The 17856-nt window shown below is 40.7% G+C and overlaps 1 protein-coding gene across 3 annotated transcripts in view; it reads right to left on the reverse strand.

Annotated features, from left to right (window-relative positions):
- Window positions 1-17557, reverse strand: part of kdm4b (lysine (K)-specific demethylase 4B) — a 58664-nt gene extending 41107 nt beyond the window's left edge. For 2 of the 3 annotated variants that reach the window (XM_061683222.1, XM_061683224.1), the window contains exons 1-4: window positions 15963-16050; window positions 9415-9807; window positions 6119-6294; window positions 1171-1285 (exon numbers count right to left, since the gene is read on the reverse strand). In XM_061683222.1, the coding sequence (XP_061539206.1) occupies window positions 1171-1285; window positions 6119-6294; window positions 9415-9807; window positions 15963-15971 (693 nt within the window). In that variant the 5' untranslated portion in view covers window positions 15972-16050. Of the gene's footprint in view, window positions 1-1170; window positions 1286-6118; window positions 6295-9414; window positions 9808-15962; window positions 16051-17454 lie in introns of those variants that run through there. The other variant, XM_061683223.1, reaches the window with a different exon arrangement.
- Window positions 17558-17856: the final 299 nt, after the last annotated feature.

A 17856-nucleotide genomic window follows, 5' to 3' on the forward strand; every position in this document is an offset into this window, starting at 1 on the left:
GTGATCGGCAAACAGGGTTTATGGTTGATAATCAACTCGCCAATAGCTACCACATCTTTCCTAAAAACCCCATCCTTCGAGCACAGAGTGCACACAAAATACGAACGAGGGGATTTTTTGTTACTCAGCATACAAAGGTATGTGGCAGACATTTTGAGTCACAAACTCTGTACCTACATTGTTTGAATGGAACAATGTGACAAAAACAAAAGAAAAGCATTTTGATTTCTTCCTCCGTAGTCGTAGTCCATAAGCATTGAGACCATAGCTTCTTCAATTTCCTCTTCAATCTCCACTGAGCCAGGTTCCGCAATTGACGCGCGAGTCCACCGTGCCCAAACACCGGCCCGTGTCATGCTGCTGGGGCAAGTGTTCGATCCAAACAATGATTGTACAGTGTTTGTTACTAAAACCCATCTACCCTTAGCATTGCAATGAATTTGCTCCTTGCCGAAATGTCTGCTACATATCTGTGTGTGCTGAGTAACAACAAACCCCCTCCTTTTTATTTTGTTTATCCATTGCACTCAAAGGATGGGGTCTTTCGGAGGTATGCTATTGTAGCTCCTCGATCCAGCACAAAGCAGCACACAGCAATGCTCATTTGAAACACCCACCGTTTTCTGGAACTTAAAAGTACCTCTGAAATTATGTTGACCAGTTTTTCTGGCAGTTGAAGCCCTCAAGTTATTCTGTCCGTCCATTTTCCTGCTGTTGTGACCGAAACAGGAAGTTAACCGGAAAGAGTGTTACCGATCACTGGCGAGATAAGAAGTATACCCCGGAGCAGGTGCACAGTCAATTCATCAAGTGAGGCGTGGCACATTAGCGTGCCGTGAGAGGTCATTGGGTGTGCTGCGGGAAGTTATCCAATTTCACTGAATTAGTCTTTTTTTTTTTTTTAAACTATAAATAACGTATCTTTGCAAAGGCATCTACATATACCTGTAGTGACAGCGAAAAAAAATATTTTCCAACAGATGGCAGAGCAATTGGCACAAAACACAAATGTTAATCAGGAGAAAAATATTAAAATAAATACCAGGTATACCATGTAACTGTATAAACAAAAACCCAGATAAACCGGTAAGGCAATTCCATTTCAATTATATGCCTTAACATTATGTAGGAATGTAATCTAAAACAGACTCACACACACCCAAACCTTACCTCATCATAGATAGATCCACTAACATCTGCACCATAAAGGGGTGACACAAAAGTCAGATTCTTCCAGTATTTCCTCTCTAGGTCATCAAAGTCTTTATGCCGAGGTGTGCAGTACCTAAAACGGGACAAGGCAGACAAAAAGACCACGAGTTGTCAAGTAACCCCGCAATGACAAATTAACAGTTATACTAATAATGCTAAGCATTCATATGTATTTTAAAGACCCACTAAAGTCATTGGTGCTTTTTTTTCTAAAATATAATTGGGGGTTTTTCCAAGTATTTCTAAATATCATTAAATATGTTTGAAGGTGGTGGCACGGTGAACAACTGGTTAGCACATCCCTCTCACAGTTCTGACCGGGGTTCAAATCCGGCCTCCCCTGTGTAGAGTTTGCATGTTCTCCCCGTGTCTGCGAGGGTTTTCTCTGGGTACCCCGGTTTCGTCCCACATCCCAAAAACTTCCATGGTAGGTTAATTTAAGACTGTAAATTGTCCGTAGGTATGGATGTGAGTATGAATGGTTGTTTGTTTAACTGTGATTGGCTGGCAACTAGTTCAGGGTTTACACCGCCTCCTGCCCGCAGTTAGCTAGGATAGGCTCCAGTATGCCTGCAGTAAGCGGTGCAGAAAATGGATGGATGGATGTTTGAAGGTAAGTGCTGAAAACATGCCAAAACAATTTAATAATGAATTGTTGAGATATAGAATTAAACTCTTTTTCACCATCTCAGTTATCCAGATTTTTGGGACGGGGCTAAAACGGGGGCACGGTGACACAAACAGGGAACAGCATGAGTCGGCCCTCCCCAACTATATAATTACCAAGTGCCCATATTCCATGCAGTAGCCATTCGGCGTAATTGCCACTTCCTTAGTCATAATAACTTGGCCCAGTTCTACCACTACAGCATGAAGTTAGCCATCAAACTATTCCTACAACTCAAAAAATACATCTACCCTGAAGTGTAAAGTATTTTGTGTTATTTGGTCTACACTGTCTGTGCAGTGTTTCCCAACCAGGGGTACAGGGTGTGTGAGCACATTACAGGGGGTACGTGGAAACAGGCCTGGACAGGTGTCACGGAATACATGTACCGGCGTTACGTATTTAAGATTTTTAAAAAATTGTATGATTAGATTAGCCGCCGATGGTCCGGCGCAACGGCATTAGGGCAGTCAGCCTCAAAGTTGTTGACCGCAACGTCGCGAGGCGATATGGAGGAGGAGAAAATAAATAGAGGGGGACCGTAGTGCATCACACTGCTGTGGCCGCATATTGTCCACCCTTTGGCGGCCACAACAGCGTGATGCATGGCCCACCAAATTTTAAGAGGCAAAGGATGGAAAATTGTCCCAGGACAGCTACAGGGGCCCGGAGGCTGCCTGACTGCCACAGAGTGCCACTCTGCAGCCCGTGAGAACGTGCTGTACGCAATGTGCATCGCTGGGAATTCTCTTCTCCCAGTTAAGGAGCCGGGAGAGAAGGCACGTATTTGATTTGACAGCTTGGCATTCCAAGGGGCAGGATTTTCAGAGCATTTGGCAACATGCCCACAGCATCTGGAAACTGAACGAATCTCAATTCTTGACCATTTTGAAGCCTGACTGAAAATACTTTTGTGACTTTTTTATGTTCATTCAAATTTGTCCGACTTGTTCACAATACTCTTCTCTAAGGTCTGTCAAATTTAAACTTGTTTAAAAGACATTTTAATCTGCAGTGTTGACAGAAACCTCAGAAGCAATTACCCTATTGGAACCAGGATATGGCATAATTCTTTTCTATTTAACAGATAGTTATTTAAACAAGATTCTTGTTGGAGGAGGAAAAAACCAAAAGAAATCACAAGCTTTTTTCATTCTAATTATTCTTTGACCAAAACCATACTACATATATGTGACGGTCATTGTATGCCAACTTAAAACTAAGATTTATAGTAACGAACAATTTATTTAACAGTGCTCTATGTCAGATGTCTTCACGGACAACACCTCCTTGAGTCAGGGTGTTGTTCCCATGTGCTTCAAAGCCACCACCATTGTCCTGGTCCCGAAGAAGTCATCTCCCGCCTGCCTCAATGACTCCTGTCCGGTAGCGTTCACTCCCATCCTGATGAAGTGCTTTGTGTGGCTAGTCATGCACCTCATCAAGAAGCCCTCCTTGGACCCCTTCCAGTTTGCATATCGGCCCAACCGGTCAACCGATGACGCCTTCTCCACTGCCCTCCACACTGCCCTCACACACCTGGACTCTTAAGGACTCGTACGTCAGACTACTGTTCATAGACTTCAGCTCAGCATTCAATACCATCATCCCTCAACTACCGATGTACCAATTGGACCGGCTGCAGGTCAACACTTCGATGTGCTGCTGGACTTTCTGACAGGGAGACCGCAGGCAGTATGGGTCAGCAGCAACACATCCACCACCATCACTCTGAACACGGGGGCCCCTCAAGGTTGTGTGTTGAGTCTCCTCCTCTTCACACTGTTGACCTATGACTGCACACTGACATATAGCTCCAACCTCTTCATCAAGTTAGCAGACGACACAACCGTGATGGGTTTCATCAGCAATGGGGACGAGACAGACTACAGGAGTGAGATGAGCCGCCTGGCCGGGTGGTGCACGGAAAACAATCTCTCCCTAAATGTGGAAAAAAACAAGAGGATTGTTGTGGACTTCAAGAAAGCGCACTCCCAACATGCTCCCCTGAAAATCAACGGTGCTGCGGTGGAGCGAGTGCACAGCCCCAAGTTCCTGGGAGTGCACATCACTGAGGACATCTCCTGGACCAGCAACACCTAATCACTGGACAAGAAAGCTCACCAGCGTCTCTACTTCCTGCGCAAGTTGAGAAGAGCCAGCGCCCTGACCCCCATAATGCTCGTTCTACAGAGCGACCATAGAGAACATCCTGACCAACTGCATCACTGTGTGGTACGGAGCCTGCACCGCATCCTGCCGCAAAACTCTCCATCGCATAGAGAGGGCAGCTGGGAAGATCATCGGAACCTCTTCTCTTCCCTCCCTGCAGGACATTTACAACACCCGCCTCACCCGCAAAGCCCTCCGCATAGTGGGGGATTCGCACACACACCAGACTCCGGGTCGCACCACCCACTTTATCAGCCTTGGGGTTTTGTCATCTAATTTATATGTGTCTTATTTGCCTTGGTTCTCTGACACGTCACCTGAGCTTTGATATTGCACATTCAATTAATACTTTTTATACTGTATGTACCATAGTTTTATTTAGCTTTTTATATTGATGTTTATTATGATTATTTGTACTGTCTTTGTAGCACCGCGGGCCTTTGAGTACCGTAATTTCAATCCTCTATATGTGTTACGCATATTGAAGAATTGACAATAAAAGCACCTTGACCTTGATAAGAACAAAAAATACAGTGGGTGGAAAAAGTATGCCTTTGGATTAATTGGAGACTCTAAATTGCCCGTAGGCATGACTGTGAGTGCGAATGGTTGTTTGTTTCTCTGTGCCCTGCGATTGGCTGTCAACCAGTTCAGGGTGTACCCCGCCTCCTGCCCGATGACAGCTGGGATAGGCTCCAGCACGCCCGCAACCCTAGTGAGGAGAAGCGGCTCAGAAAATGGATGGATGGATAAATTGATCATAAAATTGGGTCTGATCTTCATCTAAATCACAAGAATAAAGAGAGTCTACTCAAACTAATACTAATACTTAAATGAAAATACCACATAAATATTCACATTTCAGGGAGGAAAAGTAAGTGAACTTCTAGGTTACGGATTCTTCAAGCGCTAATCAGAGTCAGCCGTGAGCTAACCTGGAGTCCAATCAATGTGTAGAGATAGGAGGCGTGTCTTAAAGCTACCTCTGACCACAAGAAAACACAAACCAGTTTATAATTGTATCTTTTCAAGAAGCATTGCCTGAAGTGTACCTTCTAAGAAAACTTAAAATGAGGAACTGTTGACTTAAATAAACTGTGACTGGCTGGCAACCAGTTCAGGGTGCAAACAGTTCAGGGTCCTCTAGCCCACAGTCAGCTGGAATAGGCTCCAGCATTCCCAAAACCCTTGTGAGGATAAGCAGTGTAGAAAATGGATGGATGAGTGGACTTGAATAAAGCAGGAAACGGTTACAAAAGTATCTCTAAAAGTCTCCATGTTCATCAGTCCACAATTAGACTAATTTTCTATAAATGGAGAAAGTTAGCACTGTTGGTTCTCTTCCAAGGAGTAGCTGTCCTGATGACTGCAAGAGCACAACGGAGAATGCCCAATGAGGTTAAAAAAAAAAAAAAAAAAAGGGAACCCGAGATTGTCATCTGAAGACTGACAGAAATCACTGGCACATGCCAACATCTCTGATGACAAATCTACCATAGGTAAAACATGAAACCATAATGGGGTTCATGGGAGAACAGAGAGGAAGTCGTTGATGTCTAAAAAGAAAAAAAAACACATTGCTGTGTTTGAAGTTTGCTAAAGAGCACTTGAATGTTCCAAAAAAATATATATATATTCTGAGGACAGATTAAACCTAAATTGAGTTTTTTGGGGGTCCACACAATGCTATATGTGGAAAAATGGCATAGCACACTAACATCAAAACCTTATCGCAACTTTGAAGCATGGTAGAGGGAGCATCACGGTATGGGTGTGCGTTACTTCCTTAGGACCTGGACCGCTTGCCATCATCATTGGAAAAAATTTATTCATCCATTTATCAAGATATGCTGCAGAAGCACTTAAGCCATCTGGCCAAAACTTGAAGCTCAAAAGAAAATGGGTGCTGCAACAGGACAGTGGTCCAAAACACGGAATTATTCTTGTGATTAAAGTCACCAGTGAAAACATCTCATGTCCTTGCTCTAATCTACATCAGTCAATGTCAACCATGTATGTACCCAAGAAGAACAACCAGGTTGGTTTGTGGTGAGGATGTTAACTTACTTTTTACTGTTTGCCAGCTTGCGGTACTCGCCCACTGTCATGGATTTCTTCTGGATGTTGTACTGGGTAAACAGTCCAGACTGACCAGTCACCACTTGCATGATGGGAGCTGGGATCACCATGTCCTCAATGGCCTCGTAGGATTTCCGCGGTTTCCAACCATCTGGTGGAATCACCTGGTTGGGGACAACGATTTTTAGCATTTTCTCACGTGTTTATATTGTCACTGTCAGAAGAACTCACTCACAGTTGTAGCTGTATAATGGTTTAAAGTGGAGCTCATGGACACAGTAAAATGTAAAACAACTTCACAAGCAAGAGCAGACCAGTGAAGAAGTAAAGACAAAATTTTGCCTAAGCACCAGCTTCAATGAACTCGCCAGTGTGGATACATTTTGGTTTCGCCATCAAATACAAACATGAAGGCGTGAAAATTGTGGACAGAAATGCAAACTTGAAACATGGCCCATACTTTAAAGGAAAAAAAAGCATTTTCATCTTAAGCAATCTGGATACAGGACCTTCGAGGGACACGGAAAAGGCAACTAGACCACAAAAACAGCAAGTGTCTATGGAGAATGATTTTTCACAGACCTACCGAGTAACTCGAGATGAACAAGAAAACTCGTGTAGTGGGAGCATTTATTGCTAAAGATTTGCATCCCTTTTTAGGACCTGTGTTGACAACCGCAACATAAACATTGATGTTCATGTAACATTAAAAGTAAATTCGTCAACAAAGGAAAAATATAGTTTCCCCACCTAATGCTCTCTAACAAGTCTTGCTGACAGGAAGGGTACTTCTGAGCTGCGAGTCTCCTGTTTATGTTCAAATCAGCTTGCAGAAATACTGTAGTTCCCTAGTGCACTCAGTTCATCATTTCATCAATGCATCACATTGATATTTTATGCCTGTATCAGACTACAAGACAAATTTGGTCTTACACGATTGCACCATGTCAGGCTACTGCCATAAAATCCATAAATTCTGACCACGGCGAACAAGTATGTTGACAACGGTGAGCATTTGAGGCGATGCGCCAGTCACAATACGCAATCGTATTGGTCGACATCAAGGTATGCTGTCGGAGAGTTGTCATTGATACAGTATGTCACACTACATGGAAAATATTTAAAAAATAAAAAATCAAACGTTAGACTTTTCATTTTGTCGTCATTGGGCTATTGTAGGGCCAAATCGTTGGTTGTGGATTATGTCACAGTACAAGAAGTTTTGTCGTTCCCGACAAAATATGTCGGGCCTGATCTGGGAAATCGCCAGCGATCATTAAAGGTGGATCCATAGGATCGCTGTGTACTATAATTCAGTGACACATTTGACATGAATGCATCAATTCCACGTTCAAAAGACCCTTTAATTCAGGTCATAACATTTTACCAATGCTTGACTATAGTAATACAGAATAATGGCAATTGCCTGGTGAATTAATGTCAGAGCTTTGGGTCTTCTACAAAACAAAGCGAACATATTCCACTAAAGACGCAAACATGTCTTCTCCCAGATGTTTGATTGATGGTAACCAGTTTATAACGCACAGGGCAATGCCATTCACAGGGCAATGACATCCACACTGTTTGACATTTTAAATAAATTTTATACAAACGAAAAACACTTTAAAATGATAGGAAAAGATAGAGATACCCTTTATGATCATATAGAGAGAAGCGCTACACGATATTTTGTTTGAGCAATGTTACCGCGATATACATGTGTGCAATAGTCACATCACAAGGTCTGCTGTGATGTTGGTGACCTGTAACATAAAGTGAATGCACTGTAATATTAAAAGTGACCAGCTGAGGGACCTGTTTGGACATGCTCAAAAGATTGTACACCTGCTGCATTCCCTATTTCGCTCTTCAGAATGAAACTAGGGAGACATGCTGCAGCTGCGTGACTGAGCGAGGTGCGTTCAAGGACACTGCGTAAATGGAAGTGAATCTGTTTTTTTTTAAATACAGTACATAATTGTAAAAATTGATGACTGGGAAAATTATTATTTGTATCAGAATGTTTTAGTTAAAACACCGTACAATCACACTGTGATAATACATCCATCCATTTTCTGTACCGCTTATCCTCACTAGTGTCGCTAGTGTTGTCAATTGCACAACATGATCATTACTCTACAGGAATAATCGTTAATTGTGGCTTCAATAGTTATTTTAGAAAATAAAAATATGATGAAGTGCAAAGTGAACCCGATTGACCCTTTTCATCACCCATATGTGAGTATAAAAGTAGGTGAAATGGTAAACTATATTAATGTTGATTAATGTTATCATCAATTAAAGTAAACATTTAGAAATTATTCACTTGTTCGATAATAATTCCAAATAAGTATTTTAACGACTTTATCTCGCTCAGGAAATAGGACAATTTTCTCAAATTCACAGTTCTTAGTTGATGATAAACAATAAAATAACTGCTTGGTGGTAAATATTAGTAGGATGTCAGATAATTGTAACAGATTTCAAAAGAAGGAAAAATGTGGACAACATTCCAAAACTCAGTGCTGTCAAACTTTATCTAAAGTACAGGGGGGGTTGCCTGGGCCCCCAAATGACTAGCTAGGGCCCTGGACTGAGCCAGCGACATCGCCGCCGGCCACACAACAAATTGGGATTGGCGGCTCGTGCTTTGATGAAGAACGCTGCTGACTATCTAATTAACTAATGGGAATTGTAGGACATGCTGACCATCGACACTTCATACGTATGTAGCCGTTTCACTTCAGCGCCAAGAGGGTCCCGGCCGCTGTAGGCTGCGCAGAGACGTGGGCTCACATCAATGGGGCTGTCTTCCCCGATCCAGCAGCAATGGAACCCCACTTGGTGGAAAATTGAAGCATTTTACAAAGCAGAGGGCAAACTAAAACCCTTGATAGCAGCGACCACCATGTGAACCAAAATTAACTGTGAAGAAAAGTCAATTTACACACGCCAGAATGAACGTGGACAGGCACATCTTTTGACACGGTCAAACAATGCCACATCTGCAATTGGAGTGTTGTCAAACATATCTCGACAAAAATCTGGAACAATCAGTGTTACGTGCGTAACTATAGTTAGCGTTCAGTGAGTTCCATAACAAAATACGGACGACCCATAACATTTGACAGGTATGTGTGTGTGAGGTTCCACACAATAACACGGAAATAGGTGAGTTCATGAACCACAAATAAGTGGGGGTTAACTGTAAACCGATATACATTTACAATTATATCAGAGTGAAATAATACATTAAAAGGTTGACACGGATGTGCTGTGCTCACCTTGGCCAGACCAGCACGATGAGCTCCTTCACTCTCCATGTAGACAATGTATTTGGCAAAGTCTTTAAATTCCTCCATAGTCGGACGAAAGGTCATGATCTTGCAGTCGGGGTTTTTAGTACAGGACGGTGGTGGCGGTGGAGGCAGCGGAGGAAGAAGAGCCTGGGGTAGCTCGGAAACAGGAGCAAGGCCACTAGCAACATCTGGGTGTGGAGGGGCAGAAATGGGTTGCGAGGCCACTGCTGTCTCAGGTACTTCAGCCAGCACTGGCTCCTGGATGGGAATCCCATTTTGAGCTACAGGGAGTGAGGCTAGAACAGGGTGAGGATGCGGCATCGTGTCCATGACCATGTTAGACGCCATTGGGGACACTTTTAGGGGTAGCAGGTAAACCTAGAGAGGAAAATGCAGACATTTCAGTATTTGTCTGTTTTCAACATGCCAATAAATATTGGTGGAAAGACTACTGGGTAAATAAATGCAATATTAATATTGCAATGAATATGAATGAGATGAATAGTCGTGAGTACCTCTGTACTCGTAGAAATGCTTCGATACCACGACACCAATACCACCGCATCAACCTGACATACACCTTTAGGTAGGAGTCATGTCAGCCACGTGGAGATTCTTAAAGAAAAACTAAACCCCCAAATTATTTTTGCAAGAATGCGTTGTATGTGCAAGCAATAATCTAAAAACGGGATTCTCATTAATATTGAGTTTGCAAAATAAGAATTCTGCTGTCGACCGAAATTAACATCACTACTCTGGTGCATGCGGAACGTCAGGTGAGCGGACTACCCGTGTATGCTGCAATAACTAGCATAACTGTGGGTTGATGACATTATGCTAAGAAACTTTTAGCAGGCACACACAGCAGGCAGAGCCATAAATCACAAAGTAAGTACAGGAAAAAAAATTCAAGATGAGGGGCATAATGGTGAGGAGCTGAAGCCTTGAAAGGGATCAACAGCTGTTGTCTGGATTTCATGAAGTAACTCTGTAATAGCATATTAATCCAGTTGGTGCTACGCAAAATAAAAATTATTGGATATATTTTGATTATTATTTATTCTTATTTCAAGTTTCATTATCCACTGAAATTTTTATACATATTGTTTGTTGAAAAGTAGTGCATTAAATACAAATGTTTCCTTAACATAATATTGATCAAAATAATAGTGATCAAACTGATCATTATCACTTTGCCCATAATCACGGAGCCCTACTGCATGTTTTTATTTTGTGTCATTCAAGAAAAGTGATGGGAATAGGCAAAGCATTGTTTAGCACTACAGTAATGTTTCATTTAAAATTTTACATTGCATTCTCATCTTTACACTGCTTGGAATTTACTTGAAAGGTTTCTGTATTTTTCCCAATAATTGCAGTTCTGCTCAAATCTTTTGGAAGTATTGGAATTATTGTGTGCTTATAGTAGAGAAAACAAACTTCCTACGCACCATAGCCTATACCACAATACATATCGTCTAATGTCTATGGTTAAAATTATACCGCAATATAAAATTTAGGCCAAACTGAACATCAGAAAGGGGCAGAAATTACAACCAAGCTACACAGAAGAACATCTCTGAAGGCACAAAACCTTGATAGGTATGTGTGAATCTGCTGGAAGTGGTTGTGACTCCTCAAACTGCACTCATCATTGCGCAATTTTATTAGCGATTGAACCACTGTTTTCCCTTTTTCACTGCGTTTGCGTATTCACCTTACCACTATACAACACTACTGATGACGACGAACACGTACTAGTTTGACCCATGACTTCAAAATGTACCGATAGACCAAGTACACGCGTTACAAATCTCAGACATTTTCCAAAGTTATAATTTACAAACACCCCCTCAAACGTCAAAGGTGAGTAAAATATTTCAAATCAATACAGTAATCTGTATAATATATTTTTCTGTGATTCTGCCAAATATGATGTACATTGATTGATTCGCACCACATTTTTTGGACCCACCGCTGGCCAAGTTCCTTATGTTTCTCCGACCTGCCGTGATGGCTCATATTTTCTGTCGCTTCCAACGCTAATTTCAGAATTTGTAGCAACTACAAATGCCTAACTGTGCTATATTTCTTGTTTACTATGTAGTAGTAATCTGCAGTTTGTCGACTCTCCAATATCCAATTGCAGGCAAAAGACAGAATAACGAGCCGAGTAAACGCTACTTATTCAAGTACCTGCCCACCTGTTCGTGGTTGGTACTAGACTTAAGACAATCAGGATTTTTGGGGCCAACCACCGACCAACGAGTTTAAAGTGCCCCCAAAAAGACCAAAAAAGTTTGACACAGAAAAGTCTTGTTAACAAGCCGGACAATGAATGAATGGATGAAAAATAATAATCATTTTTTAAAGATTAAAGGCAAAATATGTGAAATCAGGCTTCACAATGGTCAAGAATTGAAACATTCTTTCAACTTTGAGACGTAGGCATGTCGCCGAATCCTCTGAAAATCCTGCCTCGTCGGAACTTTCAGCTGTCTGTTTCTTTTCTAATTCAATCTTTTATTTTGGCACAACAAACCAATCCAGGGAAACTTTGTTCTTTTAAAAAAAAAATAATAATAAATAAATAAAATTTAAAAAAATAACATGCTAGCCTTTCATTTTGCCATCGTAGGGCCAAACTGCTGTTCGCGGGTTCTGACAAAATATGGCAGGTCGATGTGGGGAAATCAGCGACCGGCGTTACAATAATGTTGTCTGAGTCAGGCACAAGGGGAAGACAGCAATGTGTGTAAAGCTGTCAAATGTCCGTATTTTGTTACGGAAATCACTGAACGACGACTCGTTACGGCCGTAACACCAATTGTTCCGGATATGGGGGGGAAACTAGTGTCTGACATTACCGACTCGTACAATGCTGTGTCCGGTCACAGAGAAGAAAATTTCATAAATGGATTTGAGGAAATAAACACTTAGGGGGACGCTATTTTATCTGAATAATCGTTATAATGATCGTTATCCTGCTGCAGAACCCAAGTGCGCCTCTAGCTTGAGGCCATAAACTGATGGCTGAATATTCGCCTTCAGGATTTTCTGTTAAATAGCAGAATTCATGGTTCCATCAATCAGTTGTCCAGATCGTGAAGGAGTGAAGCAGCCGAAGAACATCAGCCTACCACCACCATGTTTGACTGTTGGTATGTTCTTTTTCTGAAATGCTATGCTACATTTATGCCACATGAATCGAGACACACACCTTTCAACAAGATCCACTTGCATCTCATCAGTCCATATAATATTCTCCTAAAAGTCGTGAGAATCATTCAGATGCACTTTTGTAAAAGTAAGACGAGCATTTATGGGTTTTTTTTGGTCAGCAGTGCTTTTTGCCTTGGAACTCTCCCATGGATGCCATTTTTGCCCAGTCTTTTCCTTATTGTTGTCATGTACAATGACCTTAACTGAGGCAAGGGAGGCCTGCAGCTCTTTAGAAGTTGTCTTGAGTTACTTTGTGGCTTCCTGGATGAATCATTGCTGATCTCTTGGGGTACCGTAATTTCTCGTGTATAATGTGCATTTTTCCCCAAAAAGTCAATAGTGCGCATTACACATAGGTATAGGGGAAAATGAAAAAAAAACTTTCACATTTTATAAATGGCGCCATCTAGAGGTTATGGAAAAAGCTGTACACTTTCATTCCAATATGCCACCGCCACCAAGAGGTTATGAAAAAGGTGTAGCCTACAATTACATTCTAATACGTATGACTGCATATATTTACAGTTGTAGCTCATAAGTTTACATACCCTGGCAGAATTTGTAAAATATTATTATATTTATTTATTTTTTTTTAAATACAACTGATTAATTACTTTTTCCACACAGGTCCAGGTAACTTGAATAGTTTTTTTTTTCATTAAAATCATCTTTATTTGCCAAGTATGTCCAAAAATCACAAGGAATTTGTCTCCGGTAGTTGGAGCTGCTCTAGTACGACAACAGACAGTCAATTGACAGAACACTTTTGAGACATAAAGAAATTGACTAAAACAGTCACTGAGCAATAAAGGGTAGCTCGTTATCTGATAATGCCGGTACAAATTTTTTATTTTTTTTTTACAATTGTGCAGTAATTAATGAAATCACCATTTTAAAACAGCATTTTAAGTTCACTTGGTTTATATTTGTCTGATATTTACATTTGTTTGATGATCTTAAACAAAGTGGGGAGACTGCAAAAATATAAGAATTTGAGAAGGCGGCCAATACTCTTTCAAGGCACTGTATATTGCAGGGTTACAAAAAAAAATGTTTTTTAATTTAAAAAAAATAAATAAAAAATCGCAGTGTGATTTTCCCCCCAAAATCGAATGGACAAAATAGTATTTTTTGACAAAAATGAAATTAATTTGTGACTTTTTTTCTACCATATCAATCACAAATCTAACGCGGACGCGTTTAGATTTGTGACTGGATGGTCGAGGATGCGGTCCGCCTCGATACGCAACAGTTTTATGCTCACAAGGCACGCGACAATTCTAAAAATAAACTAGCTTTCAGGCTCAAACATACACAATGGCAGCGCGGTACGTTCAGAGAGTAAATGAAATTGTGTCTTAATTCGCGGAGCCAATCAATGACGTCATTGATCAGATTTGCTCATTATGACATTACAGCCGATCACAAAATCTGCATAAAATGTAAAACATTGGCTGAGCCAGTCTAGCTGATCAAATCTGTGGAAAGTCTAGTCGGTACCCACCCACTCAACTCAACTTTGGAAAATGGCTGAATGACAGCGCGACTGCATTTTCAGCAAAGCTAAAATGTGTATTTTGCATCACCTGCTAACCTCAAAGGAGTGGATGAATAAAAGGTTTCTATTTATTTTTGGAGAAATTCCTAAGCATTTCTTAACCAGAATTGGGCTGTGTTCGGTACATTTGGTGGAGGATGACTTCGTAAACATGCAGGTTACCCACCTCTCCACCAGCCGTAAGTACATTTATGTACACGAGGAAATCATATTCTAAAAGTAATATCAACCCAGATGATCGCACTACTCGTCACTTTAAACCGCATACACTCCTTGAAGTCGCAGCGCCCTTTGCACAATGGTCATTGCACCGGACTACCGCAATATTAGTCGTTCGAACTGCTCTAAGTGCTAGAGGACTCTGCATCTTTTTGCACAATTGTTTTTTGTCAATGTCTTTATGTCCCCAAAGTGTTCTGTAAATTGACTGTCTGTTGTACTAGAGCGGCTCCAACTACCAGAGACAAATTCCTTGTGTGTTTTGGACATGCTTGGCAAATAAAGATGATTCTGATTCTGATCACATAACCAGCACATTTGGACAACATTAGCAGGAGCTAGAACAAGCTATCCAGTAGGGTTGTGAACGATTAGACTTTACACCAATCTGTTCGGCCTGATCGGTATCGGCCGATAATTAGCATTTTATGCTGATCGGCTTTAATGTTATAATTCGCCGATCAGATCAGTGACTCGCAAAAGACATTTACTCCGCGTCGCCATAGTGTACAGTACATTTGAATCCAAAGGCTAGTTTATTTTTAGCCTTGTCGCGTTTCTTTTGACCTAGTACTGTAAATATCTCACAGCCAATAAAGTTATATATAAAAAAAAAACATTGGCGGTGTGGGACAGACAACACGTAATGCCTAGATCAGACTACAAGACAAATTTGGTCTTTCATGATTGCATGTCAAACAACTGCAATAAAATCTTGTATTCCGATACCACCGCATCCCATCTTTTACAATCACTGGGCTTGATCTTGTCAACTCAAATGCGACCGGGAAATGGGGAAAACCGTGTGCTGGTGGTCACCGGTGCTCGGGAGAGGACTTTAATTCAAGGCTTGCTTGAGGCATGTTCACATACTTTTAATATGATAAGGCCTGCAAGCAGGCAACAAAACGTAATGTAGCCTAGCAAGCTAGTGTTAGCACTAACGGTTGTACCGATGTTCTGTCAAATCATGCTTTAAAGTTTCAGTGTGTGTGAAGTAACTTAATTTACTTACAGTAAGTTAGCACCCATTATTTCTGTCATGTTGTTATGCTGGTTTGACCTGACTGATTAGAATACATGACAAGATATTTTTGAAGAAACTCAGTATACAGTACACAAGTATATACAGTAAATGAACAAGTCATTTAAATAGACACATTGCTCCATCTTGTGATCGGATCGTTTTTTTTTTTTTTTTTTTTGCTCGTTGATCGGTCCCAAAAATCCTGATCGTGGACCATCATTTTGTAGAACTGCTTAAGTCAACTCACGGTTCTTTAACATTAACAACATATGTTAACTATCACATAGTTTCAGCACTGAATGGAATCCGATCGTATCGTACCCATACTGAACCAAATCGTATCCTTCTGCCCTTAAATATATGATTTTTGAATATGTGTATTTAGATATGTATCGAATCAGCCTCATGCCAGAGATACCCAACCCTAGTATCCGGTCAAATGTATGTATCTCGACAGCTTTCATGATTACTTTTGTGACAACTCATCATCAATAAGGTAAAACTAACCTGTGTCATCTGTCCAAACCCAGCTTACGTTCCCTATTAGAGGGCGAACCACCTAACGCTTGGTCAATTCTGCTTCACAACAATAGGAAGAGTCGTCATCAAAGTATCAAAAAGCGATGTCGCAATGAACACTTGGCCGCTACAAGCCAGTTCTCCCTTTGATAACTTTTGACACCTCCTGTTTAAAACCCGGCTATCATCATGATGAGATATAGCCTACTACCAATCAGAGCAAACCTTTTTTACGTATCAAATCTTAATAAGGAAATCCAGTAACCTGTTCTGCCAGGCGTTTTGGACCAATTACGATAGCTTGAAAGGGGACATCCTGACCATTTCCAACCCAAATTATCTTGTAAACCAGATAAAAAGGCATCAAAGAATATTTGAAAAAAATAAAATACAAAAAATATATATAAATAATTGGGTGTGGCATAACACTTTTAAAATGTTGGTCAGAATATTTTTCACCAGTTTTACAGATCATAACTTTATTAATATTTATCACAAAAAAACAATACTTATATCACTGGAATCGTCTTAAAAAGATCTTTCCAATGATGTGGCTCTCATGTAACTCAATTCATCTTTGCAATGGTACACACATACCTAGAACAGCTGGGGACCACGAGCAGATGACCACACGCAATGCTACTCAGGTAAACTATTAGAATATTTAAACTACACATCATATTTTAGCATCCTGATACAGAAATTGTTTTTGCTGAGATTTCCCTTCCAGCCAATATATACCAACCAACGTTAGTTTTACCAAAAAAATATAAGAAGCATGCAGTGAGCAATGTGAAAATAATTTCGCAGCATACATTTAGTAATGGATGTGCTTCCAATTTCCTGGTGAGTATGTGATATGGCATTTCAAGTATAGAGTATAACGTATATTATTCGTATTTTCAGGATCAGACAGTACTATTAACTCATGCCTTCTAATGGAATGATGACCCCGTTCTTTAAAACCAAAACAAATAAGGGCCTACACAGACCCTTAAAATTCTAACTGGGTTATGAACGATCATTCAGCATGATGAACATTTAGTCAGCGTTGATATAGAACTGTAGAAGTGATCAAAATATCTGAATCGGATTTTGATTAAACTGCCACTTGGACGTTGCTTAAACCAGTTGCTAACGTCGACGTTAGCAGAGGGAAACTGAAATGAGCGCTAACATTGTGTCCAGTAAAACAGATTGTCTCATTTTACGGAAGCTTCTGCTTAAGAAAACCCGTGTAATTAAAAAATAACCTATATTTCAGTCTGTTGGGAGTGTGCATCGCCAACAATGATATACGGAATTACGTTTCACAGTGTCCTTATGTTGCCGTATCCTAACAGAGGTTAGCTCCCGTTTAGCTATACCGTACGTGCATTTAAAGAAAAAAAGAAAAAAACATCGCGACCACTACACATCGATTAAACGAGTAAGAAGCCCATGCACGTGAAAATGACGGTCCAGTTTGTGTCATTTTTACCTCCTGCAGCGACGTGTCGCCTCTCTCCGTCGATTAAGTGTCGTTTTGTACAAATTTCGTGGCTCGATGTTCCTCTAACATTTAGCAAGCTAAAGCTATTTAGGTGTCACGCCCACCTCCAAAACCGTACTTAACGATTGGCTAAATGGCACCAATAATAGGCGTTTATCACGAACTCAATTATACTATTGGCTCATTGCATTACAGACGGATAAAGCAGCCAATGAAAGCCGGCGATGGTTTGCCTCTTATAAACATATACGTACTGCTGATTATGCAGAGCACGTACACTGCCAGGCAATACGTGCGGGGAAAAAAGTTAACCGAATTCAGGTTGATGTGACGTTCAAAGCAAAACAAACTACACCAAACAGTATTTTTTATTTATTTATTGAATATCAA

This window comes from Phycodurus eques, chromosome 8, assembly GCF_024500275.1.
Source record: "Phycodurus eques isolate BA_2022a chromosome 8, UOR_Pequ_1.1, whole genome shotgun sequence".
NCBI classification, from domain to species: Eukaryota; Metazoa; Chordata; class Actinopteri; order Syngnathiformes; family Syngnathidae; genus Phycodurus; species Phycodurus eques.